At 38.1% G+C, this 23,414-nt stretch overlaps 1 protein-coding gene across 1 annotated transcript in view; it reads left to right on the forward strand.

The window, feature by feature from the left end:
- Positions 1-7,733: 7,733 nt before the first annotated feature.
- The window catches only part of IFI30 (IFI30 lysosomal thiol reductase), a 71,196-nt gene continuing 55,515 nt past the window's right edge, over positions 7,734-23,414 (forward strand). Inside the window, exon 1 of the mRNA XM_053702940.1 lies at positions 7,734-7,879. Within this exon, the coding sequence (XP_053558915.1) occupies positions 7,763-7,879 (117 nt within the window). The 5' untranslated portion in view covers positions 7,734-7,762. The remainder of the gene's footprint in view (positions 7,880-23,414) is intronic.

A 23,414-nucleotide genomic window follows, 5' to 3' on the forward strand; every position in this document is an offset into this window, starting at 1 on the left:
AAAATAACACTACCATTAAAAAACAACACATTACCAAAACAAAATCACTAACAGGAAATGTCCTATCCTAAAACTATAGCACCCTAAAAAAATAAAAGCCCCCCAAAAAACCCTATACTGATGTAACCCCACAAATAAAAAAGAATATATAAAAAAAGCAATCATAAAAAAACCTATTATAATAAATCACTTTAATTAAAAAAAACCCATCAGTTTCACCCTGAGAAGGGCATTTGTCCGGTAGTGACCTGGTTGAAGTGATTGTAGATCTTTTGCCACCAGATTGCTCCATGTCCATATGCTAATCTATATTTAAAATATATAAATAAAAAAACCTAATGGTAAGCCTCAAATTTTATACACACCATCTCTAATCTGGCTACTTTGGGGGGCCGCAGCGGGTGCACAGGGGGTTCATGTCAGTGGCGGTACTCTGGCGGTGGTCCCCTGTCCTGTGGCAGAGCTCCTGGATCCTTTTGAGCGTTCCTCTTCTGATCTTCATGCTGTAAAGATGGGGACACAAATCAGTGAGATCAGCTTGTTTAAAATGTATTTAAAATGTTCACAAGACTTGTGACAGAGCTTCAGATATACCTTAGTAACACCCCTGTTCAGCCCATTGAACTGCCCTGTTTCTCCCACTTTCTAGAACTGTCTGTTCACATACACAGCAATATAGACAGATTTATTCTAGGTTATTAAAGTAACACAGAAACTTTAAAAGCATAATCAGAATTTGTAAAATCACTGCTAGATCAAAATTTAAATGTATTAAAATACAAATGAGAAAGTACAAAGCTTAAATGCAATAATACTGAAAGGACCAAATCTGAAATGTATAGTAATATAAAATACAATGTACAAAGTGTAACTACACTCTTATATCATGCCCTGCTATATTGCACTGGGCTTTTCTCTGCTTCACATACATAAATGAGAGAGATCTCGCCGTGCTGGAGAGTTACGCCCTTTTTGTTTTGAAAATTCAGTGAGTTCAGCCTTTGTGAAGTCTGAACTACAAATTCTCTCCAAGCTGGAGAATCTTTGAATATCAGGGCCTAAGACTAAAGCTGCAGCCTGCAGGAGGTGAAGGTCTGACAGAGAATAGGCAGGAGCAGATAGATATATGTATTGTGACTCATGGCCGGCTACCAAAGGAGGGCCACTTCTTGTTGTGCGACAGTACTGCAGAGCAGGGCTAAGTAAGTTAAAAGATTCCTAACTTGAGGGAGAGAGCAGAGGCAGGCGGCCAGGCACAGAGGGATATGTGTGTTATTCAAGACCGGCCCAGCGGTATTTTATTTGTACAGTTTTTAAAGTGATACAATAGAGATTAACACTTATTTAAACTATAACATTGTGTACAACGATAAATTGCAATGACAGGAATATTTTGCACTTTATTAAAGAGACTAGTTGATAAGCTTGCCCAGAGGGAAGTCTATGTGTGAAAAATGTAACTCCCCAAGCTACAAAAAATAAAAAGTAAAATTACATAAAACTTTTAGCTTTATTTGTGTTAGTTTTTTTTATTTTGGGGAGCTTAATGGGTGGGGAGTTTTACTGTTAGGGGGGACTTTGTTTATTTTTAATGTAAAAGAGCTGATTTCTTTGGGGCAATGCCCTACAAAAATCCCTTTTAAGGGCTATTCGTAGTTTATTCTTAAATTAGGGATTTTTTTTATTTTGGGGGGGCTTTTTTATTTTCATATGGATTAGGTTTAATTTTTTTTATTTTGGATAGTGTTGTTTATTATTTTTTGTAATGTTATCCTTTTTTATTTTCTGTAATTTTAGATTAATGTAATGTATTTTTTTTAAATTTTATTTTAATTGTAATGTAGTTTTTTTTATGTAACTAAGGGGTTAATTTAGGGGGTGTTAGGTTAGGGGACTTAGTCATTAAATTAGTTTTTTGCGTTGTGGGGGTTGGCGGTTTAGGAGTTAATTGGTAAATTAGGTTTAATGCATTGTGGGAGGTTGGCGGTTTAGGGGTTAATAGGTGTATTAGGTATTTTTGAGATGTTGTGGTTGGCGGATTTAGGGGTTAATAATTTTTAATATTTTTATGGGTATTTTTTCTTTTTTTTTTCTTAATACTTGGTGCAGGCGGTTAGTTTATTTTTTTCTTAATAGTTCGTACGAGCAGTTAGTTTTTTTTTTTATTACTTTTTGCGGACGGTTAGGTTTATTTTTTTAACACTTATTGCGGGCGGTTTATTTTTTGTAATGCTCCGTTTGCCTTAGCTGCATCTCAATTGTGCACGCATCCTCAATGGAATGTTGGCAGCGCGAGGCAGCAAACAGAATGTGGATGCAGAGAAGCTGCATCCCGATGGATTCCGAAAATGGCAGGGTGCATCCAGGTGAATTATGTTGGCTGCCTCACACTGCCAACATTCCATTGAGGATGTGTGCGCAACTGGCGACACTGACGGACGCGTTACAAACACGATATAGTATAGATAGGAAAGTAAAAATGAAACTTGCATGATAGACATAGAGCATGTCATTTTAAGACAATTTTAAATTCCCTTCTGTTTGCAAATGTGCTTTGTTCCCTTGTTGAAAAAGAATATGCATATATCCTACACAAGTGGGAGCCAGCTGCTTATTGTTGCCTGCACACATTTGTCTCTTGTGATTGGCTAACGAGAATGTGTTCAGCTAGCTGCCAATGTTCTTCAGCAAAGGATAACAAGAGAATGAAGCACATTTGACAATAGAAGTAATTTGGAAAGTTGATTAATATTGTATGTTCTGTCTCAATCACAAAATAACATTTTGGGGTTTCCTGTCTCTTTAAAACGATGCATTTAATAAATACAGAACCCTACTATATAACATAACCAAGGGCCCAATTCTCAAAAACTCGCTTGTTGGAGAGAAATCATCAGCTTATTTTACTGAACATTAGATTGTAAAGTTTGCGTCTCTCCTTCATATAAAGCATATTAGTGAACTTCCCTTAATGAGATACATAGTTCCCAAGGTAGAAATTGCCTTTAAAACAACCCCTAAAAGGCCTTGTAATACTGAGGAAGCATCTTATAGAATCTTGCCAAACCTAAGAGCTTTAGGGAATCGAGCCCTAATTCTAAAATCTAAAGTAGACCTGATACTGTTATCAGCACAAGGTCTCACAATGTAAAAACATGTGCTGTATCCATATTCCCAGTGTATATTACACATTGTAAGAGGCTATGCAGGGCTAACCAGGGCATAATTTGTGTTTATTTCTATATACACAGACACACACTCACTACTCACAAACAGTGATTTCAAAATAAAACATTAAACCAGCTCTTGTCATAAGAACATAAGTTTATTAATTTTATTTAGTAGCAATCTTTATTGCATTGTCCTGTGTGGTCAGTAGATTTTTCTGTGACTCAGGGGCGTAAAGAGAGAAAAGGGTGCCAGTAACTCTTGCAGTAGGGTTTCCAGCAGGTCGTTTAGTCATCTTCTGAACAACTTGTTTGTTTGCTAGTGCCACAATGTCCCTGTGTGGTCCCTTTTGGCTCTGGACTAAGCCATTTTGTGCTTTCTGGTCGTGGTTTTGTTTGTTGTGTCCTGTACTTGTTTGATATTGGCCGCTATGTCTTGTGGGGCACTTTTGGCTCTGAACTTCGCCATTTTGTGGTCAGGGTTTTATTACACTTTGTACTGGTTTGTTAGTACTTCTGAAAATGCTGTGGGTCAGATTTCTACATCTCTTTAACTTTGTTCTTCAGATCTCACCTCCAGGTTAAGGAAGGAAGTTTTCTGCTCTGAACCAAACAGCCTTGTGCTCTGCTAGTCACTGTTGTCTTCTGTAAAGCCTGCTTGGATAATAGTCTTCATGTCATCGTCCTTCTTTGAAGCAACAGGAGACAGGCATAAATGATATGTCTGCAATTTTATAATAGTTTTTCCAGTCTGATATTTTCAGATTTTCATCTATGCTGGACCTCTTTGTCTCAGTGTGCCCTATGATGCACCTTCCTGCTCTGAACATAGCTGTGTTGTGCCTTTCTGCTAATACTGTTTTTTTTATTATGGTTTGTACTGTAGGTTATTCCTATTGATATTACCTTCTTTATTTGTAGAAATGGATGGAAGGTAAGGCTTGTATAACTCTGAGCTCTGGATCTCTTCCACAGAGCCAGGGGCAATATTTCTGTTCTGACTGAGAATTAGAATCATTTGGAGATGGAGCCCGTGATAGTGTTTCCGGGCTCCAGGGACGAAATATGTCAGGTGACCTTTGGTCATTTTCTATTTTAAATGTAGTTTTTCCAGCAGACTTTTTTTTGCTTGATTTAGTCGTTTGCCGAACAACTTGTTTGTTTCCTAGGTCCACAATGTCCCTGTGTGGCGACTTTTGTCTCTGGACTAAGCCATTTTGTGCTTTTCTGGTCATAGTTTTGTCTGTTGGGATTTGCACTGGTTTGGTATTAGACTCCTTGTTGGATTTTTTATTTAAAGTAATTGGTGGCAAACATGGTTTATATAAGCCTGAGCACTGGGTCTTTTCTACTCGTGCAGTGGCAGTGCACTGTAGGCTCTGTGCTAAGCCACGTTGTGCCTTTCTGGTCATAGTTTTGTTTGTTGTGTCCTGTACTTGTTTGATATTGGCCACTATGTCACTGTGGGGCACCTTTTGTGGCTTTTTGGGCATGGTTTTGTTTGTCACATCCTGTACTGGTTTGTTTTGGGCCACTATGTCCTTGTGGGGCATTTTTTGGCTCTTAACTAAGCCATATTGTGGCTTTCTGGTCATTGTCTTGTTTGTCACATCCTGTACTGGTTTGTTTTTGGCTACTGTGTCCGTGTGGGGCACTTTTTGGCTCTGAGCTAATAGATTTTGTGGCTCTCTGGTCATGATTTTGTTTTTTGTGGTCTGTATTGGTTTGGCATTAGGCTCCGTGTTGGCTTTAGTTTTTGAAGAAGTTGGTGGTTTGTATTTGCTTGAGAGCTGGATCTTTTTTTCTGGTGCATTAGAAATGGCCTCAAGGCCGTGAACTAAGCCATGTTGTGCCTTTCTGGTCATTTTTTTGTCTTTTGGTGAAATTGGTGGGAGACAAGGCTTGTAGAAGCCTGGACTCTTGATCTCTTTTGCTGGTGCATTGGTCTCAGGCCCTTTACAGACAAACCGAATCTGTTTGCAGCTGTTTCCAAGGTAAATTCTCCCCTTGCTGTTTACAGCACTGTTCCTTGGAAAACTATCACTATCAATTGTACTTTCACATGAAGCTATTTTAGTAGTTTGCTGCTGTGCGGTGATAAATAGCTCTGGTAAAGGTTTAGTTGTGCTTGAGGAAAACTTGTCCCCAGATGTCAAATTACAAATGCCTGCTGCAAAATCAGTGGTGGACTTCTTCACAACAGCAGGTGTCAACTTCTTTTGTTGCATAAAACTTTGCTGAAACATTTTATTAACTCAAAAGTTGAAGAGGAAAATTGTAAACAACTTACTTCTCAGCTTGTCGACACTATGTGCATTCAACAAACTCTCCTTGCATTCTGTAACAGTTACTTTGTGATGTCAGCAGCAAGGTCAGTAGCCTGCATGATGTAACAATGCAGTTACTGTACACAGCCTCTAACTGTAAAGTGAGTCAAATAGCTACAAACAGTAACAGTGTGTTCCTAATTTGTCCAGAAGGTAGCTCAGAACACAATAATCTTTATTAATAAAGCAATTTTACCTTTTTCATCCTGCGAGATGAAAACATATATTTCTGTAAATTCTTTAGCTGGTTAAACAGATATTTATAATGGTAGATTACAACAGAAACAGTAAAATGAAACTGACATTCAAAAGTAAATAAGCATGCACTGGCACCTATACAAAAGTAAATAAGCATGCACTGGCACCTATACAAAAGTAAATAAGCATGCACTGGCACCTATAAAAATATGGACCAATACAGTCCCTATATAAAATCTAAACTGGTATTGAGGCATTGGCATCAATCTCCTGTTGCCATTAGGTACCACACTAATAAAAGCACTTCAATTAGCTCTCATGTGTTAACACATAATACACTTTAGGCAAGATTACAAGTGGAGCAGTAATTACCGCTCCCGCTCAAACGTTAACTGTGCTAGACTGTGCGCGCATCTGGTAGAGCTGGTATTACAAGTGAAAAGTAAAAATTTTTGAGCCCGAGTAAAACCGACACGTGCACAAAAAGTTAAGTACACAATATCAACCCCTACTCTATTCATCCCTTAACTGCTAAACCCCCAAAAAACCCTAACTTCAGACCCCTAAGTAACAAAAAATAAAATAACACTACCATTAAAAAACAACACATTACCAAAAAAAAAAAAATCACTTACAGGAAATGTACTGTCCTAAAACTATAGCACCCTAAAAAAATAAAAGCCCCCCCCCAAAAAAAAAGCCTATACTGATGTAACCCCACAAATAAAAAAAAAGAATATATATATATATATATATATATATATATATATATATATATATATATATATATATATATATATATATAAAAAAACAATCATAAAAAAAAACTATTATAATAAAACAGTTTTATTAAAAAAAACAACAGTTTCACCCTGAGAAGGGCATTTGTCCGGCAGTGACCTGGTTGAAGTGATTGTAGATCTTTTGCCACCAGATTGCTCCATGTCCCTATCCTAATCTATATTTAAAATATATAAATAAATAAATAAATAAATAAAACTAATGCTAAGCCTCAAATTTTATACTCACCATCTTCAATCTGGCTCCTTTGGGGGGCCGCTGCAGGTGCACAGGGGGTTCATGTCAGTGGCGGTACTATGGCGGTGGTCCCCTGTCCTGTGGCAGAGCTCCTGGATCCTTTTGAGCGTTCTTCTTCTGATCTTCATGTTGTAAAGCAACACACTCACTGAAGATTGAATGCAAGGTTCCCCTTTATATTGGGGTGACCTTACATTTCTATTTGCTGATATTTTATTTAAAATTCAAAGCAACCAATAGAATGCTGTGGTGACAGCGTGAAGATGACTAAGTGGAAGATCAGAAGAGGAACGCCCAAAAGGATCCAGGAGCACTGCTACAGGACAGGGGACTGCTGCCAGGGCGCCACTGTCATCATGGACCCCCTGTGGAGCTGCAGCTGCCCCCCAAAGGAGCCAGATTTAAGAAGGTGAGTATAAACTTGGGCTTTTAGAATTATTTTTTTTGGCAGGGAAGGGGGTATTTTTAGTAAAAAAAATTTTAGAATAGGTTTTTGTCTTAATATAGATATATATTTTTTTAGAATAGTTTTTTTTTTTCTTGTGTACATCTCTAGTGGTCTCTAGTCCATGTATTATACCTGGTGTACCTTATAGATAAGTAATCCCAGTGTATGGTGGCTAAAATTGTTTCTACAACAGCTTTGAGTTGTCACAAACTGTAATAGTGTTGCACATAATATATAGTGACATAAGATAATGCTGTCACTATTATCTTCTAGCAGCTCCCAGAGAAAGTATTAGCTGTCACTATTGCTTGAAAGCTGTCATTATTGGACTCTAACAATATGTTTGGAAGAAAATAAAACATTTTTTAGAAGCATTTCTTAAAACACTAGTAAATGATTTTAGAAGAAAGAACCTTTGCACTTAAGTGAGCTGAATAGCAAACTGGGAACTGTTTCTTTAAGGTTCAGTAACTAAGTTGACAACAGGTTATGCAGCAGGAAGAAGGTTGAGATTTGAAGGAGGGACCTAGTATTTATAAACAGCCCCACCTACAGTCCTGAAGTACAGTAGTTTTTATTACAACATGAAGTCTGCTGTGTTTCTCCTCTCCCTGTATATCCTGCATGTAGCATCTGAGCAGATATGTTCTTACCCACCAAGCGCCTGGTGCAGTTCATGGGAAATTGCTAAAGCATGCCAGGTAACATTAGTACCCCGTGAAAGCAGTGGCACTGTGTCCTTCATATCTTATTCTAGTATAAACTCTTTACAGCCACAGACGATAGTTTGCTTTATGTCACATGCTAAAGTCTCAGTTTTCCAAGTGATAATGCATTTTTAATGAAGCTTGTGCCTAATGCTGTATATTTTTGGGAGCACAAACTACTGGGTGTAGTAATGTTTAACTCACAGTCCTTCTACCTGCAATAATGACAGTTCTTCTGTCGTTTTGTTATAGGGTGCTGTGGAAATGATACTAAAATAGTTATCTATACTGTGTGATGATGCGTGCCATCGTTTTGCCTTATAGACTGCGCTGACTTTCATTTTCTCATTCTGTATCATTCCCTTTACTCATTTCCCTGTTTCTTTGTGACTTTCGGCACACACATGACACCTGGATTTTTATTTGTTGGAGTCCTGGTAGTATGTTACATATGATCGAGTACTCTTAAATATTTCCTGTGTTTTAGATTTTGTATTCTTTTTTTTTTCATTGCAGTTTGCATTCTGAGACAATGGAACTTCAAATGATGTAGTGCTAAGAATACAGTACATTCTGGGAGTAAATAGACAGGATTACTAATTATATGTGAAAATATACTTTTTTCTATGACAAAATGATGTAGTTCTGTATTTAAAAAGGAATGCACAGGACCACACTCTCATAGTACTGCTAGACATATAAGCCTCAGTTACACAAACACATCAGATACCTTTACACATGGGCATACATAGACAAGCAGATAATACATTTCACTTTCCATGATAAGCAAATACAATGACATAATTATCATACAGTTGTGTCTCAACAAGCCAGAATGTTTTCTATAAACGCTGGATAATTAGAAGTGAATTTCTAGAGAACTGATGTAGCTGTAAACAATACAGCTTTTGGTAGCTGAACATGTTTAATGTTATTTGGAGATATATTCACTGCTATCTGTTTAAAAGTCAAGAAAGCTGCTTCTGACCCAGAGTTACAGGATTCTTGCTATTGTCCTTTATTAAAGGGCCACTAAACACATTAGAATATCCTAATCAGTAAATGCATAATAAAAAAAAAACAATGCAAAAGCACCACTGCATCATGTGACAGCCATCAGCCAATCACAACATGCATATATGTATATTCTGTGAATCTTGCACATTCTATGTAGGTGCTGGTGCCTCAGAAAGTCTGCATATAAAAATATTGTGCACTTTTAGATAATGGAAGTGAATTGGAAAGTTGTTTAAAACTGTGTGCTCTATCTGAATAATAAAAGTTTTAATTTGACTTGAGTGTCCCTTTAAAGGGTCATTATTATTGAAAAAGCGCACAATAGGGCAGTGTCTGTAGTCTTAAAATCACATGCTCTAACAAATTAGAGTATTAATTGTTTTACTATTCTGGTCCTTTAATTTGTAGATTAAAGTTTTCTTTTAAATTCTTTCTCTTGTAGTTTACCTTGTTCTAACTCCATACTGAACTCCTTTGTTTATTTAAAGGGACATGGAAGTCAGAATGAACCTTTCATGATTCAGATGGAGGGATAATTTAAATTAAATCTTTCTTGGTGTCCTTTGTTGACTCTCAGCTCTTTCATGAGAGCATACTGAGGTAGATCAGTGCACATGCACAAGCAGAAAAAGAATTGTTGGGTAAGGTCGATAATACAAAAACATTCATATGCTGAAGGGCAGTGTAAAATTATTTTTGTGAAGTAATATTAGAATACATCTATGTATGTAACTGAGTATATCTTTTTTTATGTGGGTTTGTGTATTTGAGTTGCTGTATATGAGTTTTATCTTGGGCTCTAGCCCCTGCAGTGATTGAATGCTGGTGCATGAAGCATATTTACATATGCTCTGTGCACATCAGAACCACTGACACATCATAACTCATACTAAAATCATTTTTGTGTGTTGAAAAAATTATATTCAAAACAGAAATTCATATATCTGCATTTAAATTTTGAGTTTTTATGTCCCGTTGACATTTAAAAAAGCAATTTGAATAGTCAAAAAGTACTGAGTGAGGCAGGAAAATTAGTTTTCAAAATGTCAATGATTAGTTGGAAAAAATAAATAAAATTGAACCCCCCCCCCCCAAATCATTTGAAAAGCATCTGAAACATGGTTTGTTGTGGGGTTTTCCAATGAATTTGTAACAAGGCCTTCACACAGGTTTTCGGGTGGATTCCAATAAGGGACCATTATTTAGAAATATAACTTTCCCTAACACACTATAGTACACAAATTACAATGTTTAAAGTAAATAAAGCACAACACTTAAAGTTGTTCTAATTTTTATAACTGTAAAAGAAATAACAACAATAATATGTTCACAAAAGAATTAATGCTACTCTATGTTCTCATATAAGAAAGTATAAGTGTACAGGGTGACGATCTATAAAGAAACACCTTAGAAAATATAATTTTATGGTAATCAATGAGTATTGCACCATATGTGAACTAGATACTGGAAGTAGTAAATTTACTTCTGAAACTTAGAGTTGATCTAGGAATCCCAATAAAACATAATATTATCGTTGGCTTTCTTCTAGTCATAGTAGTCGTAGTATTTCATTACAGGTATTGATTCAAATAGTAACAGTAGGTACTTATTTGGACTTCCATCTCCTAACTATAGTATATTTTGTTGCATTCCATAATATGTTAAAGGGATAGTATAGTCCAAATTCATCTTTTATGATTTAGATAGGGCATGCAACTTTAACCCCTTAATGACCACAGTACTTTTCCATTTTCTGTCAGTTGGGGCCAAGGCTATTTTTACATTTATGCAGTGTTTATGTTTAGCTGTGATTTTCCTCTTACTCATTTACTGTACCCACACATATTATATACCGTTTTTCTCGCCATTAAATAGACTTTCTAAAGATACCATTATTATCATATCTTATAATTTACTATAAAAAAATTATAAAATATGAGGAAAAAATGGAAAAAAACACACTTCTAACTTTGACCCCCAAAATCTTACACATTTACAACCACCAAAAACACCCATGCTAAATAGTTTCTAAATTTTGTCCTGAGTTTAGAAATACCCAATGTTTACACGTTCTTTGCTTTTTTTGCTAGTTATAGGGCAATAAGTACAAGTAGAACTTTGCTATTTCCAAACCACTTTTTTTTCAAAATTAGGGCTAGTTACATTGGAACACTGATATCTGTCAGGAATCCCTGAATATCCCTTGACATATATATATATATATATATATATTTATATTTATTTTTTCTTTTAGAAGACATCCCAAAGTATTGATCTAGGCCCATTTTGGTATATTTCATGCCACAATTTCACCGCCAAATGCGATCAAATAAAAAAAAAAAGGTTCACTTTTTCACAAATTTTTTCACAAACTTTAGGTTTCTCACTGAAATTATTTAAAAACAACTTGTGCAATTATGGCATAAATGGTTGCAAATGCTTCTCTGTGATCCCCTTTGTTCAGAAATAGCAGACCTATATGGCTTTGGAGTTGCTTTTTGGTAATTAGAAGGCCGCTAAATGCCACTGTGCACCACAGGTGTATTATGCCCAGCAGTGAAGGGGTTAATTAGGGAGCCTGTAGGGAGCTTCTAGGGTTAATTTTAGCTTTAGTGTAGTGTAGTAGACAACCCCAAGTATTGATCTAGGCCTATTTTGGTATATTTCATGCCACCATTTCACCGCCAAATGCGATCAAATTAAAAAAAAAAGTTAAATTTTTCACAATTTTAGTTTTCTCACTGAAATTATTTACAAACAGCTTCTGGAATTATGGCACAAATGGTTGTAAATGCTTCTCTGGGATCTCCTTTGTTCAGAAATAGAAGACATATATGGCTTTGGCGTTGCTTTTTGGTAATCAGAAGGCCGCTAAATGCTGTTGCGCACCACACATGTATTATGCCCAGCAGTGAAGGGGTTAATTAGGGAGCTTGTAGGGAACTTGTAGGGTTAATTTTAGCTGTAGTGTAGTAGGCAACCCAACGTATTGATCTAGGCCCATTTTGGTATATTTCATGCCACCATTTCACCGCCAAATGCAATAAAATAAAACATTTCACAAACTTTTTCACAAACTTTAGGTTTCTCACTGAAATTATTTACAAACAGCTTGTACTATTATGGCACAAATGGTTGTAAATGCTTCTCTGGGATCCCCTTTGTTCAGAAATAGCAGACATATATGGCTTTCGCGTTGCTTTTTGGTAATAGAAGGCCGCTAAATGCCGCTGCGCATCACACGTGTATTATGTCTAGCAGTGAATTGGTTAATTAGGTAGCTTGTAGGGAGTTTGCAGGGATAATTTTATCTTTAGTGTAGAGATCAGCCTCCCACCTGACACATCAGACCCCCTGATCCCTCCCAAACAGCTCTCTTCCCTCCCCCACCCCACAAATGTCCCCGCCATTTTAAGTACTGGCAGAAAGTCTGCCAGTACTAAAATAAAAGGTAGTTGTTTTTTTTAAGTATATTTACATATGCTGCTGTGAAGGATCCCCCCTTAGCCCCCAACCTCCCTGATCCCCCCCAAACAGCTCTCTAACCCTCCCCCTCTACCTTATTGGGAGCCATCTTGGGTACTGGCAGCTGTCTGCCAGTACCCAGTTTACAAAAAAAATATGTTTTTTTTTTAAGGTTTTTTTTCCTGTAGTGTAGCTCCCCCCCAAATACTAACCCCCTCCCTCTCCCAGATCCGTTTTTATTGCACTTCCCTCCCCCCTCTCTCCCACTTTTGCCAAACATTTTTTCTGTAGTGTAGCGGTTCCCACCCGCTCACTCCCTCGTGCATGCGTGTCCGTGCGTGCCCTTGATCCTGCCCCCCCTCTTACTGATCCAAGCCATCGATGGCCGCCCACCCTCCTCCCACACCGCCTTCCACCCACCAACGATACCGGCCATCAATGTCCGGTGCAGAGAGGGCAACAGAGTGGCTCTCTCTGCATCAGAGGGGTAAGAAATGTTATTGCAGAATGCCTCGATATCGAGCCATCACTGCAATAACCAGAAAGCAGCTGGAAGCGATCAGGATCGCTTCCACTGCTTTCAAAGACCAACGCCGTACGCCGTATGTCCTCGGTCGTTAAAGGTATTTTTTGTGAAGACGTACGTCGTCGGTCATTAAGGGGTTAAACGACTTTCCAATTTACTTTTATCATCAAATTTGCTTTGTTCTCTTTGTATTCTTTTTTGAAAGCTAAACCTAGGTAGTCTCATATGCTAATTTCTAAGCCCTTGAAGGCTGCCTCTTATCTGAATGCATTTGACAGTTTTTCACAGCTAGAGGGCATTAGTTCATATGTTTTATATAAATAGCATTGTGCTCTTAAACGTGGAGTTATTTAAGTCTGCCTGAATTGCACGTCTGTCAAAAGATCTGTGATAAGGAGGCAGTCTGCAACAGTTTAGATACAAGGTAATTACAGAGGTAAAAAGTGTATTTCTATAACAGTGTTGGTTATGCAAAACTGGGGAATGGTAAATAAAGGGATGCTCTACCTTTTTAAACAATAACATTTTTGGTGTTTACTATCCCTTTAAAGTGAATGTCAATTTTGTCTTATTCTAACCAATTTTAATATTGCTTTCAAGTTAATAAAGAAAACCGCCACTTTATTTTTTAAAAAACAAACAAAATAAAGGTTATATTTTCATTACCAAATTTGCTCCGTTTTAGGTAGCAGCTCCTCCCACCCGCAACTTCCGGATTTAATCCCCTGTAACGTATACAGCAGTCCCACCCACTGTATACGTAGAGTCAATGCGCGCTCCCGGCTTTGCTATACACAGCGCATGCGTTGCGTACTTACCAAGCGCTCTGAAAATTGCTTCTAAAATGACCCATAAGTGTAATAGCGCATGCGCTAAATGTGAACGTGCGTGAGAGCTCTGTGTGACGGCTTCCAAACACAGGCGCATTACATACGCGTGACGTAGCCGAAAGGGGTTTGGTCCTCCCGTGGTTGACGATCGTAATGAAATAAAGCTCAAATAATAGTTAATTAGAGGTTTGCTGAAAAAATGATGAATTAAAGTGGCAGTATTTTAAGGTCAGCGTTTAAGCAGTGTTTAGCATTGACCTTGACTTTACTATCCCTTTAAGTAATTTCCTCTGTATGGCAGGAAGGTAAAACTTGCTTTTCTAGAATCCTGAGAGGGACATTGTTCTTCTGTTAGACCTTAATAATGAAGAACATGTGAGCTTTAGGGAAATCACCACATAGTGTATCTGTATTAATATGCTTGTGCAACAATTACAGATAATCATATGCGTTCTGAGTCAGACTAGAATGAGCTAACCTTTCCCAGCTAGATACACCCCTGTGCAGTTAAAGGGACATGAAACCCATTTTTTTCCATTTATATAGAGAGCATACAGAGCAAAGACTTTTACATACATTTCCAATGTACTTCTATTATCAATTGTGCTTCATTCTCTTGGTATCCTTTGTTGATTAAGCAGCAATTCACTACTGGGAGCTAGCTGAACACATGGGTAAGCCAATGACAAGAGGCATATATGTGCAGCCACCAATCAGCAGCTAGTTCCCAGCTCCTGAGCCTACACAGATATGCATTTCTACAAAGCACACCAAGAGAAGTAAGTAAATTAAATAATATAAGTAAATTGAAACGTTATTTAAAATTGTATGCTTTATTTGAATCATGAAAGAAAAATGTTGGGTTTCATGTCCCTTTAAAAGGGACATTATGGTGCAAAAGACAGGTTCTATTACCTCATGCCATGTCCTTTTTTGCATCAGTGATCTTAGATACAGGTTGAGCACAAGCATACAAATGGTATGGAGTGTTCTGACTGAAGTGTAATCCATATTGTTTGCATTTTTGCGCTCATACAAACAGTAGTTAAAAAATCTGCGTTTCATTTCCCTTTAATTTGATATATCTATGACAACACACACATAAATACATACACACACCCATTACCCCTCCTGCCCTTACATTCCCAGACATTCTGCTCTTTAACCCATACCAGAAAGCATTTTTCTTTATTTAATTCTTTGTTTCACATTTATTAAGCCTTAATTTACCTCCATTATTTTATAGCATTTCAATGTGTATTTGAATGCACAATAGCGAGTATTAATGCTTAGTACCAGATTTTCAAAAGCGTTAAATGCACAAGCAGTATACGGACTACGCACGAGTGCAAAACTTATCGGATGACTTGTAATACACAGTAGCAGCAGTTGCAGAAATCCACTCATCGCCAATAGTGTGCTGTACGGTTTGCAGCTCCTGAACAAGACTTTACATATGTGTTTAACCCCATTTGCATGTTTTAAACACATAATAAGCTTGATTCAGTAATGTACAAATGACATAATTAATTAGAGCATGCCATTTGTGCATTCAGATGTTTCTTTAAACATCTAATAGGAAAAGCCTGACAGATTTTACTTAGGGTATGCTAATGCCTTATTCCTCAAGCAGACTACAGCATGTGCTACATAAAATTCCCCTTTGGAAAGTCCCAACACTGCTCTATTACCCAGAACATGTAAATGTCACCTCCTATGTTTAGTTGAAAATATCACCTAAATTTCTACAGTGAGTTTGGGAAGCCGGTGTTAACATGGTATTTTGCCAAAAGTCTATCTTCCTATTGGAATAAAATATTGTTTTCTTGTTTTCTATGCATTGGTCTCCCTGTGTATCAGAACATTTTGCATCTGAAATGGGTAACAAAAATTTCAGCTTAAAGCATTTTATTGTTGTGCTGTTGCTTGCATATACCTATGTATCTAACCCTTCCAAAGCATATGGTTCATTTCAGCTCCAGAGCAGCAATGCACTACTGGGAACTAGCTGCACACTTTGGATGAGTCTATGACAAGAGACAAATACTGTATGTGTAGCTAGTTCCCAGTAAAGTGCATTGCTGATCCTGAGCCTACCTAGGTATGTTTTTCAACTAACATTTTCCAAGATAACAAACTAAATAGTAATAGCAGTAAAATAAAAAGTCTTGTAAAATTTAAAGGGATATGCAACCCCAATTATAATTTTTTTTATGATTCCTAGAGCACTAGTTTCAAACCTGTATTCAGGCCTCCCTAACAGGCCAGATTTTGAGGATATCTGAACTGGAGCACAGGTGAAATAACCAGCTGATTAGTAAACACAGTTATTTTACCTGGTCTCATCCAAGATAATCCTGAAAATCTGGCCTGTTGGGTAGGCCCGAGGACAGATTGGAAAACCAGTGATATAGACCATGCAATTTTAAACTACTTTCTTATTTACTTCTATTATATATATATATTTTTTTTTGTTCTCTTATCTTTTGTTGAACAGCAAGGATGTATGTATAGGAGCTGGTCCATTTTTTAATCACTATATGGCAGCAGTTTTGAAAGAATGTTATACATTTACAAGAGCACTAGATGGCAGCACATGTAGTTCTCCAGACACCTTCCTATCCGCTAGATTTAGAGTTTTGTCGGTAAAAAGCTGCGGCTCTAACGCTCCTTTTTTTTCCAGCGCTCCCTTAAGCCAATGCTGGTATTACGAGTTTTCTGAATGGCTGTGTTAGCCTCAGAAAAGTGAGCGGTGAGCCAAATTTAGCTCCACTTCAACCCTCAATACCAGCGTTGCTTATGGTAGCGGTAAGATGGAAAAACGTGCTCGTGCACGATATCCCCATAGGAAACAATGGGGCTGAGCTGGCTGAAAAAAAACCTAACACCTGCAAAAAAGCAGTGTTCAGCTCCTAATGCAGCCTCATTGTTTCCTAGGGGGAAACACTTTCCAAGTCTACACCTAACACCCTAACATGAACCCCGAGTCTAAACACCCCTAATCTTACACTTATTAACCCCTAATCTGCCGCCCCGGCTAACGCTGACACCTGCATTAGACTATTAACCCCTAATCTGCTGCCCCCGCTATCGCTGACACCTGCATTTTATTATTAACCCGTAATATCTGCAGCTCCGGACACCGCCGCCACCTACATTATCCCTATGAACCCCTAATCTGCTGCCCCTAACATCGCCGACACCTATATTATAGTTATTAACCCCTAATCTGTCCCCCCCAACGTCGCCGCAACCTACCTACCCTTATTAACCCCTAATCTGCCGACCGGACATTGCCACCACTAGAATAAATGTATTAACCGCTAAACCGCCGCACTCCCGCCTCGCAAACACTATAATAAACTTTATTAACCCCTAATCTGCCCTCCCTAACATCGCCGCCACCTACCTACAATTATTAACCCCTAATCTCCCACCCCCAACGTCGCTGCTACTATAATAAAGTTATTAACCCCTAAACCTAAGTCTAACCCTAACCCTAACACCCCCCTAAATTAAATATAATTTAAATAAAACGAAATAAATTTACTAAATAAATAAATTATTCCTATTTAAAACTAAATACTTACCTATAAAATAAACCCTAATATAGCTACAATATAACTAATTGTAGCTATTTTAGGAATTATATTTATTTTACAGGCAACTTTGTATTTATTTTAACTAGGTACAATAGCTATTAAATAGTTAAAAACTATTTAATAGCTACCTAGTTAAAATAATTACAAAATTACCTGTAAAACTAAAATACAATTAAATAAAATAAACTACAGGGAGTGCAGAATTATTAGGCAAATGAGTATTTTGACCACATCATCCTCTTTATTCATGTTGTCTTACTCCAAGCTGTATAGGCTCGAAAGCCTACTACCAATTAAGCATATTAGGTGATGTGCATCTCTGTAATGAGAAGGGGTGTGGTCTAATGACATCAACACCCTATATCAGGTGTACCTAATTATTAGGCAACTTCCTTTCCTTTGGCAAAATGGGTCAAAAGAAGGACTTGACAGGCTCAGAAAAGTCAAAAATAGTGAGATATCTTGCAGAGGGATGCAGCACTCTTAAAATTGCAAAGCTTCTGAAGCGTGATCATCGAACAATCAAGCGTTTCATTCAAAATAGTCAACAGGGTCGCAAGAAGCGTGTGGAAAAACCAAGGCGCAAAATAACTGCCCATGAACTGAGAAAAGTCAAGCGTGCAGCTGCCAAGATGCTACTTGCCACCAGTTTGGGCATATTTCAGAGCTGCAACATCACTGGAGTGCCCAAAAGCACAAGGTGTGCAATACTCAGAGACATGGCCAAGGTAAGAAAGGCTGAAAGACGACCACCACTGAACAAGACACACAAGCTGAAACGTCAAGACTGGGCCAAGAAATATCTCAAGACTGATTTTTCTAAGGTTTTATGGACTGATGAAATGAGAGTGATGGGCCAGATGGATGGGCCCGTGGCTGGATTGGTAAAGGGCAGAGAGCTCCAGACCGACTCAGACGCCAGCAAGGTGGAGGTGGAGTACTGGTTTGGGCTGGTATCATCAAAGATGAGCTTGTGGGGCCTTTTCGGGTTGAGGATGGAGTCAAGCTCAACTCCCAGTCCTACTGCCAGTTTCTGGAAGACACCTTCTTCAAGCAGTGGTACAGGAAGAAGTCTGCATCCTTCAAGAAAAACATGATTTTCATGCAGGACAATGCTCCATCACACGCGTCCAAGTACTCCACAGCGTGGCTGGCAAGAAAGGGTATAAAAGAAGAAAATCTAATGACATGGCCTCCTTGTTCACCTGATCTGAACCCCATTGAGAACCTGTGGTCCATCATCAAATGTGAGATTTACAAGGAGGGAAAACAGTACACCTCTCTGTACAGTGTCTGGGAGGCTGTGGTTGCTGCTGCACGCAATGTTGATGGTGAACAGATCAAAACACTGACAGAATCCATGGATGGCAGGCTTTTGAGTGTCCTTGCAAAGAAAGGTGGCTATATTGGTCACTGATTTGTTTTTGTTTTGTTTTTGAATGTCAGAAATGTATATTTGTGAATGTTGAGATGTTATATTGGTTTCACTGGTAAAAATAAATAATTGAAATGGGTATATATTTGTTTTTTGTTAAGTTGCCTAATAATTATGCACAGTAATAGTCACCTGCACACACAGATATCCCCCTAAAATAGCTAAAACTAAAAACAAACTAAAAACTACTTCCAAAAATATTCAGCTTTGATATTAATGAGTTTTTTGGGTTCATTGAGAACATGGTTGTTGTTCAATAATAAAATTAATCCTCAAAAATACAACTTGCCTAATAATTCTGCACTCCCTGTATATTACCAAAAACAAACAAACACTAAATTACAAAAAATAAAAAAATATTACAAGAATTTTAATCTAATTACACCTAATCTAAGCCCCCTAATAAAATAAAAATCCCCCCAAAATAATAAAATTCCCTACCCTATACTAAATTACAAAAGTAATCAGCTCCTTTACCAGCCCTTAAAAGGGCTTTTTGCCGGGCATTGCCCCAAAGTAATCAGCTCTTTTACCTGTAAAAAAAAAAACAAGACCCCCCAATATTACAACCCACCACCCACACACTCCTACTCTAAAACCCACCCGTTCCCCCCTTAAAAAAAACCTAACACTACCCCATTGAAGATCACCCTACCTTGAGCTGTGTTCACACAGCCGGGCCGAAGTCTTCATCCGATGGGGCAGAAGAGGACATCCAGACCGGCAGAAGTCTTCATCCTATCTGGGCAGAAGAGGACATCCGGACCGGCAGACATCTTCATCCAAGCGGCATCTTCTATCTTTATCCATCCGACGAGGAGCGGCTCCATCTTCAAGACCTCCGGCGCAGAGCATCCTTCCTGGCCGACGGACTAACAACGAATGACGGTTCCTTTAAATGACATCATCCAAGATGGCGTCCCTCAAATTCCGATTGGCTGATAGGATTCTATCAGCCAATCGGAATTAAGGTAGGAAAAATCCGATTGGTTGATTTAATCAGCCAATCGGATTGAACTTCAATCCGATTGGCTGATTAAATCAACCAATCAGATTTTTCCTACCTTAATTCCGATTGGCTGATAGAATCCTATCAGCCAATCTGAATTCGAGGGACGCCATCTTGGATGACGTCATTTAAAGGAACCGTCATTCATCATTAGTCCGTCGGCCAGGAAGGATGCTCCGCGCCAGAGGTCTTGAAGATGGAGCCGCTCCTCATCGGATGGATGAAGATAGAAGATGCCGCTTGGATGAAGATGTCTGCCGGTCCGGATGTCTTCTTCTGCCCGGATAGGATGAAGACATCTGCCGGTCTGGATGTCCTCTTCTGCCCCATCGGATGAAGACTTCAGCCCGGCTGGGTGAACACGGCTCAAGGTAGGGTGATCTTCAATGGGGTAGTGTTAGGTTTTTTTAAGGGGGGATCAGGTGGGTTTTAGAGTAGGGGTGTGTGGGTGGTGGGTTGTAATGTTGGGGGGGTCTTGTATTTTTTTTTTTACAGGTAAAAGAGCTGATTACTTTGGGGCAATGCCCCGCAAAAAGCCCTTTTAAGGGCTGGTAAAAGAGCTGATTACTTTTGTAATTTAGTATAGGGTAGGGAATTTTATTATTTTGGGGGGCTTTTTTATTTTATTAGGGGGCTTATATTAGGTGTAATTAGATTAAAATTCTTGTAATATTTTTTTATTTTTGGTAATTTAGTGGTTTTTTTTTGGTAATATAGTTTAGTTTATTTAATTGTATTTTAGTTTAGATCATTGTAGTTAATTTATTTAATTAATTTATTGATAGTGTAGTGTTAGGTGTATTTGTAACTTAGGTTAGGATTTATTTTACAGGTAATTTTGTAATTATTTTAACTAGGTAGCTATTAAATATTTCATAACTATTTAATAGCTATTGTACCTAGTTAAAATAAATACAAAGTTGCCTGTAAAATAAATGTAATTCCTAAAATAGCTACAATGTAACTATTAGTTATATTATAGCTATTTTAGGGTTTATTTTATAGGTATTTAGTTTTAAATAGGAATAATTTATTTAATTATAGTAAATTTATTTGTTTTATTTAAATTATATTTAATTTAGGGGGGGTGTTAGGGTTAGACTTAGGTTTAGGGGTTAATAACTTTATTATAGTAGCGGCGACGTTGGGGGCGGGAGATTAGGGGTTAATAATTGTAGGTAGGTGGCGGCGATATTAGGGAGGGCAGATTAGGGGTTAATAAAATTTATTATAGTGTTTGTGAGGCGGGAGTGCGGCGGTTTAGGGGTTAATAGATTTATTATAGTGGCGGCGATGTCCGGTCGGCAGATTAGGGGTTAATAAGTGTAGGTAGGTGTCTGCGACGTTGGGGGCAGCAGATTAGGGGTTAATAAATATAATATAGGTGTCGGCGATGTTAGGGGCAGCAGATTAGGGGTTCATAGGTATAATGTAGGTGGCGGCGATGTCCGGTCGGCAGATTAGGGGTTAAATAATTTTATTATAGTATTTGCAATGTGGGGGGCCTCGGTTTAGGGGTTCATAGGTAGTTTATGTGTGTTAGTGAACTTTGTAGCACTGTAGTTAAGAGCTTTATGTTCCGGCATTAGCCCATAAAACTCTTAACTACTGACTTTTTTAGGCGGTAGGAGTCTTGGCGGTAGAGGCTGTACCGCTCACTTTCTCCAAGACTCGCAATACCAGCGTTAGGCAAATCCCATTAAAAAGATAGGATACGCAATTGACGTAAGGGGATTTGCGGTCGCCTCGAGTTGCGGAAAAAAGTGAGCGGTACACCTGTACCTGCCAAACTCTAAATACCAGCGGGCGTTAAAAAGCAGCGTTAGGATCCCTTAACGCTGCTTTTTAAGGCTAACGCAGAACTCTAAATCTAGGTGTATGTACCTCTTCACACAGACTATCATGGGAACAAAGAAAATTTGATTATAGAAGTAAATTGGAAACTTTTTTAAAATGGTATGCTCTGTCTGAATCACAAAAGAAAATGTTTGGTGTTCATATCCCTTTAAAGAGTAATCCTAGCTGAGCTCAGGAGCATGCATGTATCCTTAGCCATCTGGCAGCAGTGTTTGCAACATGTTAAAGCAACTTGTTTATAGCAACGTTATATATATAATTGCAAACTCTGCTGCTGTAGTGTCTGTGGCAAAAAAAAAATTGTATGAAAAGTCATCTTATACACAATTTCACACCTATTTCTTTCCTAAGATATGGTGAGTCCACAGCTTGAGTAATTACTGTTGGGAATATCACTCCTGGCCAGCAGGAGGAGGCAAAGAGCACTACAATTAAACTGTTAAGTATCACTCCCTTACCCACAACCCCCAGTCATTCTCTTTGCCTTCGGTGCATGGAGGAGGTGAAGTTTAGGTGTCTGAAGAAAAATGTTGTTTTCATCTACAAGCAAGTTTTAGGGTATAGCCGTATTCCACGTCATTCCTTGCAGTCGGGTAGTGGTGACTTTAAAGCAGTTAGGAACTTGTAAAGAGGTACTTACTGTGTTTTCCTAACAATTGCTGCCCTAGTTTAGAAAGCCAGAGTTGGCTACTCTGTTCTTTCTTTTTCAAATGTCTCTGTGAGGACCTGTGTCCTCTCATACCTTGTAACTGTCTACATGCCGGACAGCGGAGCAGGTAAGTGCTTTTTCTTCCAGTTGGGGAGACCATGCACTTAACAAATTAAAAACACTGCTTTTTTCTCAGGACATAAATAATCCTGTTGTATGGGTTACACTGGGGCATGAAGCAGGCACTGTAGCGTGTGAGACTAACATTTAAACTCTTTTAAAAAGAAAGGGTAAAATGTTTTTATTAGGTTATATTTACTTGATAAAACAATTCAAGTTTAAACTGAAAGTAAGGCTGAATTTTCTATTTCAGCAGCTTATTCATTTCCCCTTTGCCTTAAAATAAAACGATGCAACATTTTAAACTGTCAGGTTTTAAAAAACGGATATTTCTGGTACTCAGTGTACCAGGAAGTAGTGCCTCTCTGTGTCGCAGAAGTATTTTGGACTCGGCAGCTGCGATCACATGACCGGCTTTACTTCATAACGTTTCTGAGGAAAAAGTTGTTTTTTCTCCATTTCTGGGTGATCTGGTCTTAATTGGTAGCGGTAAGGCACCTCAGTAATTGAGGTGTGGGGTTGCTTGAGGGGTATTTTAGAAGTTTATTTGATGTTTATTAAATGTTTTTTCTTAACTTTTCACACATAATGTTAGCTGGGGATCGATCCTAATTTGGGATAAAATTTAAAGTGTATTTTTTCCTTGGCTTATTTTAATTGAATATTAATTTTTTTTAAATTTATCTGTACAAGTTTATTTACTGTTTCACAACATGTCTGATATGGAGCAATAGCCTGCTCTCATGAATTCATGCTTATTATGTTTAGATGCACAAACTGCAGCTCCTATGCAATTTTGTTCTTCATGTATCAAGAAAACCTTGCAAAATAAAGGTAACATTTTTGAGCCTAATGTCTCTCAGGATGATGCTGTTAAAATAATACCTCCGCTTTCTCCTTCTACATCCCAAGCCTCAATGGTGTCACATGCAGTGCCCTGCGGTTCCTCTCCTAGTGGAGTTTATTTAAAAGCAGAAATTGCTGCTGATATTACGAGTGGAAAAGGGTCTTTTTTTACC

This window comes from Bombina bombina, chromosome 2 (genome assembly GCF_027579735.1).
Source record: "Bombina bombina isolate aBomBom1 chromosome 2, aBomBom1.pri, whole genome shotgun sequence".
Classification (NCBI taxonomy): domain Eukaryota; kingdom Metazoa; phylum Chordata; class Amphibia; order Anura; family Bombinatoridae; genus Bombina; species Bombina bombina.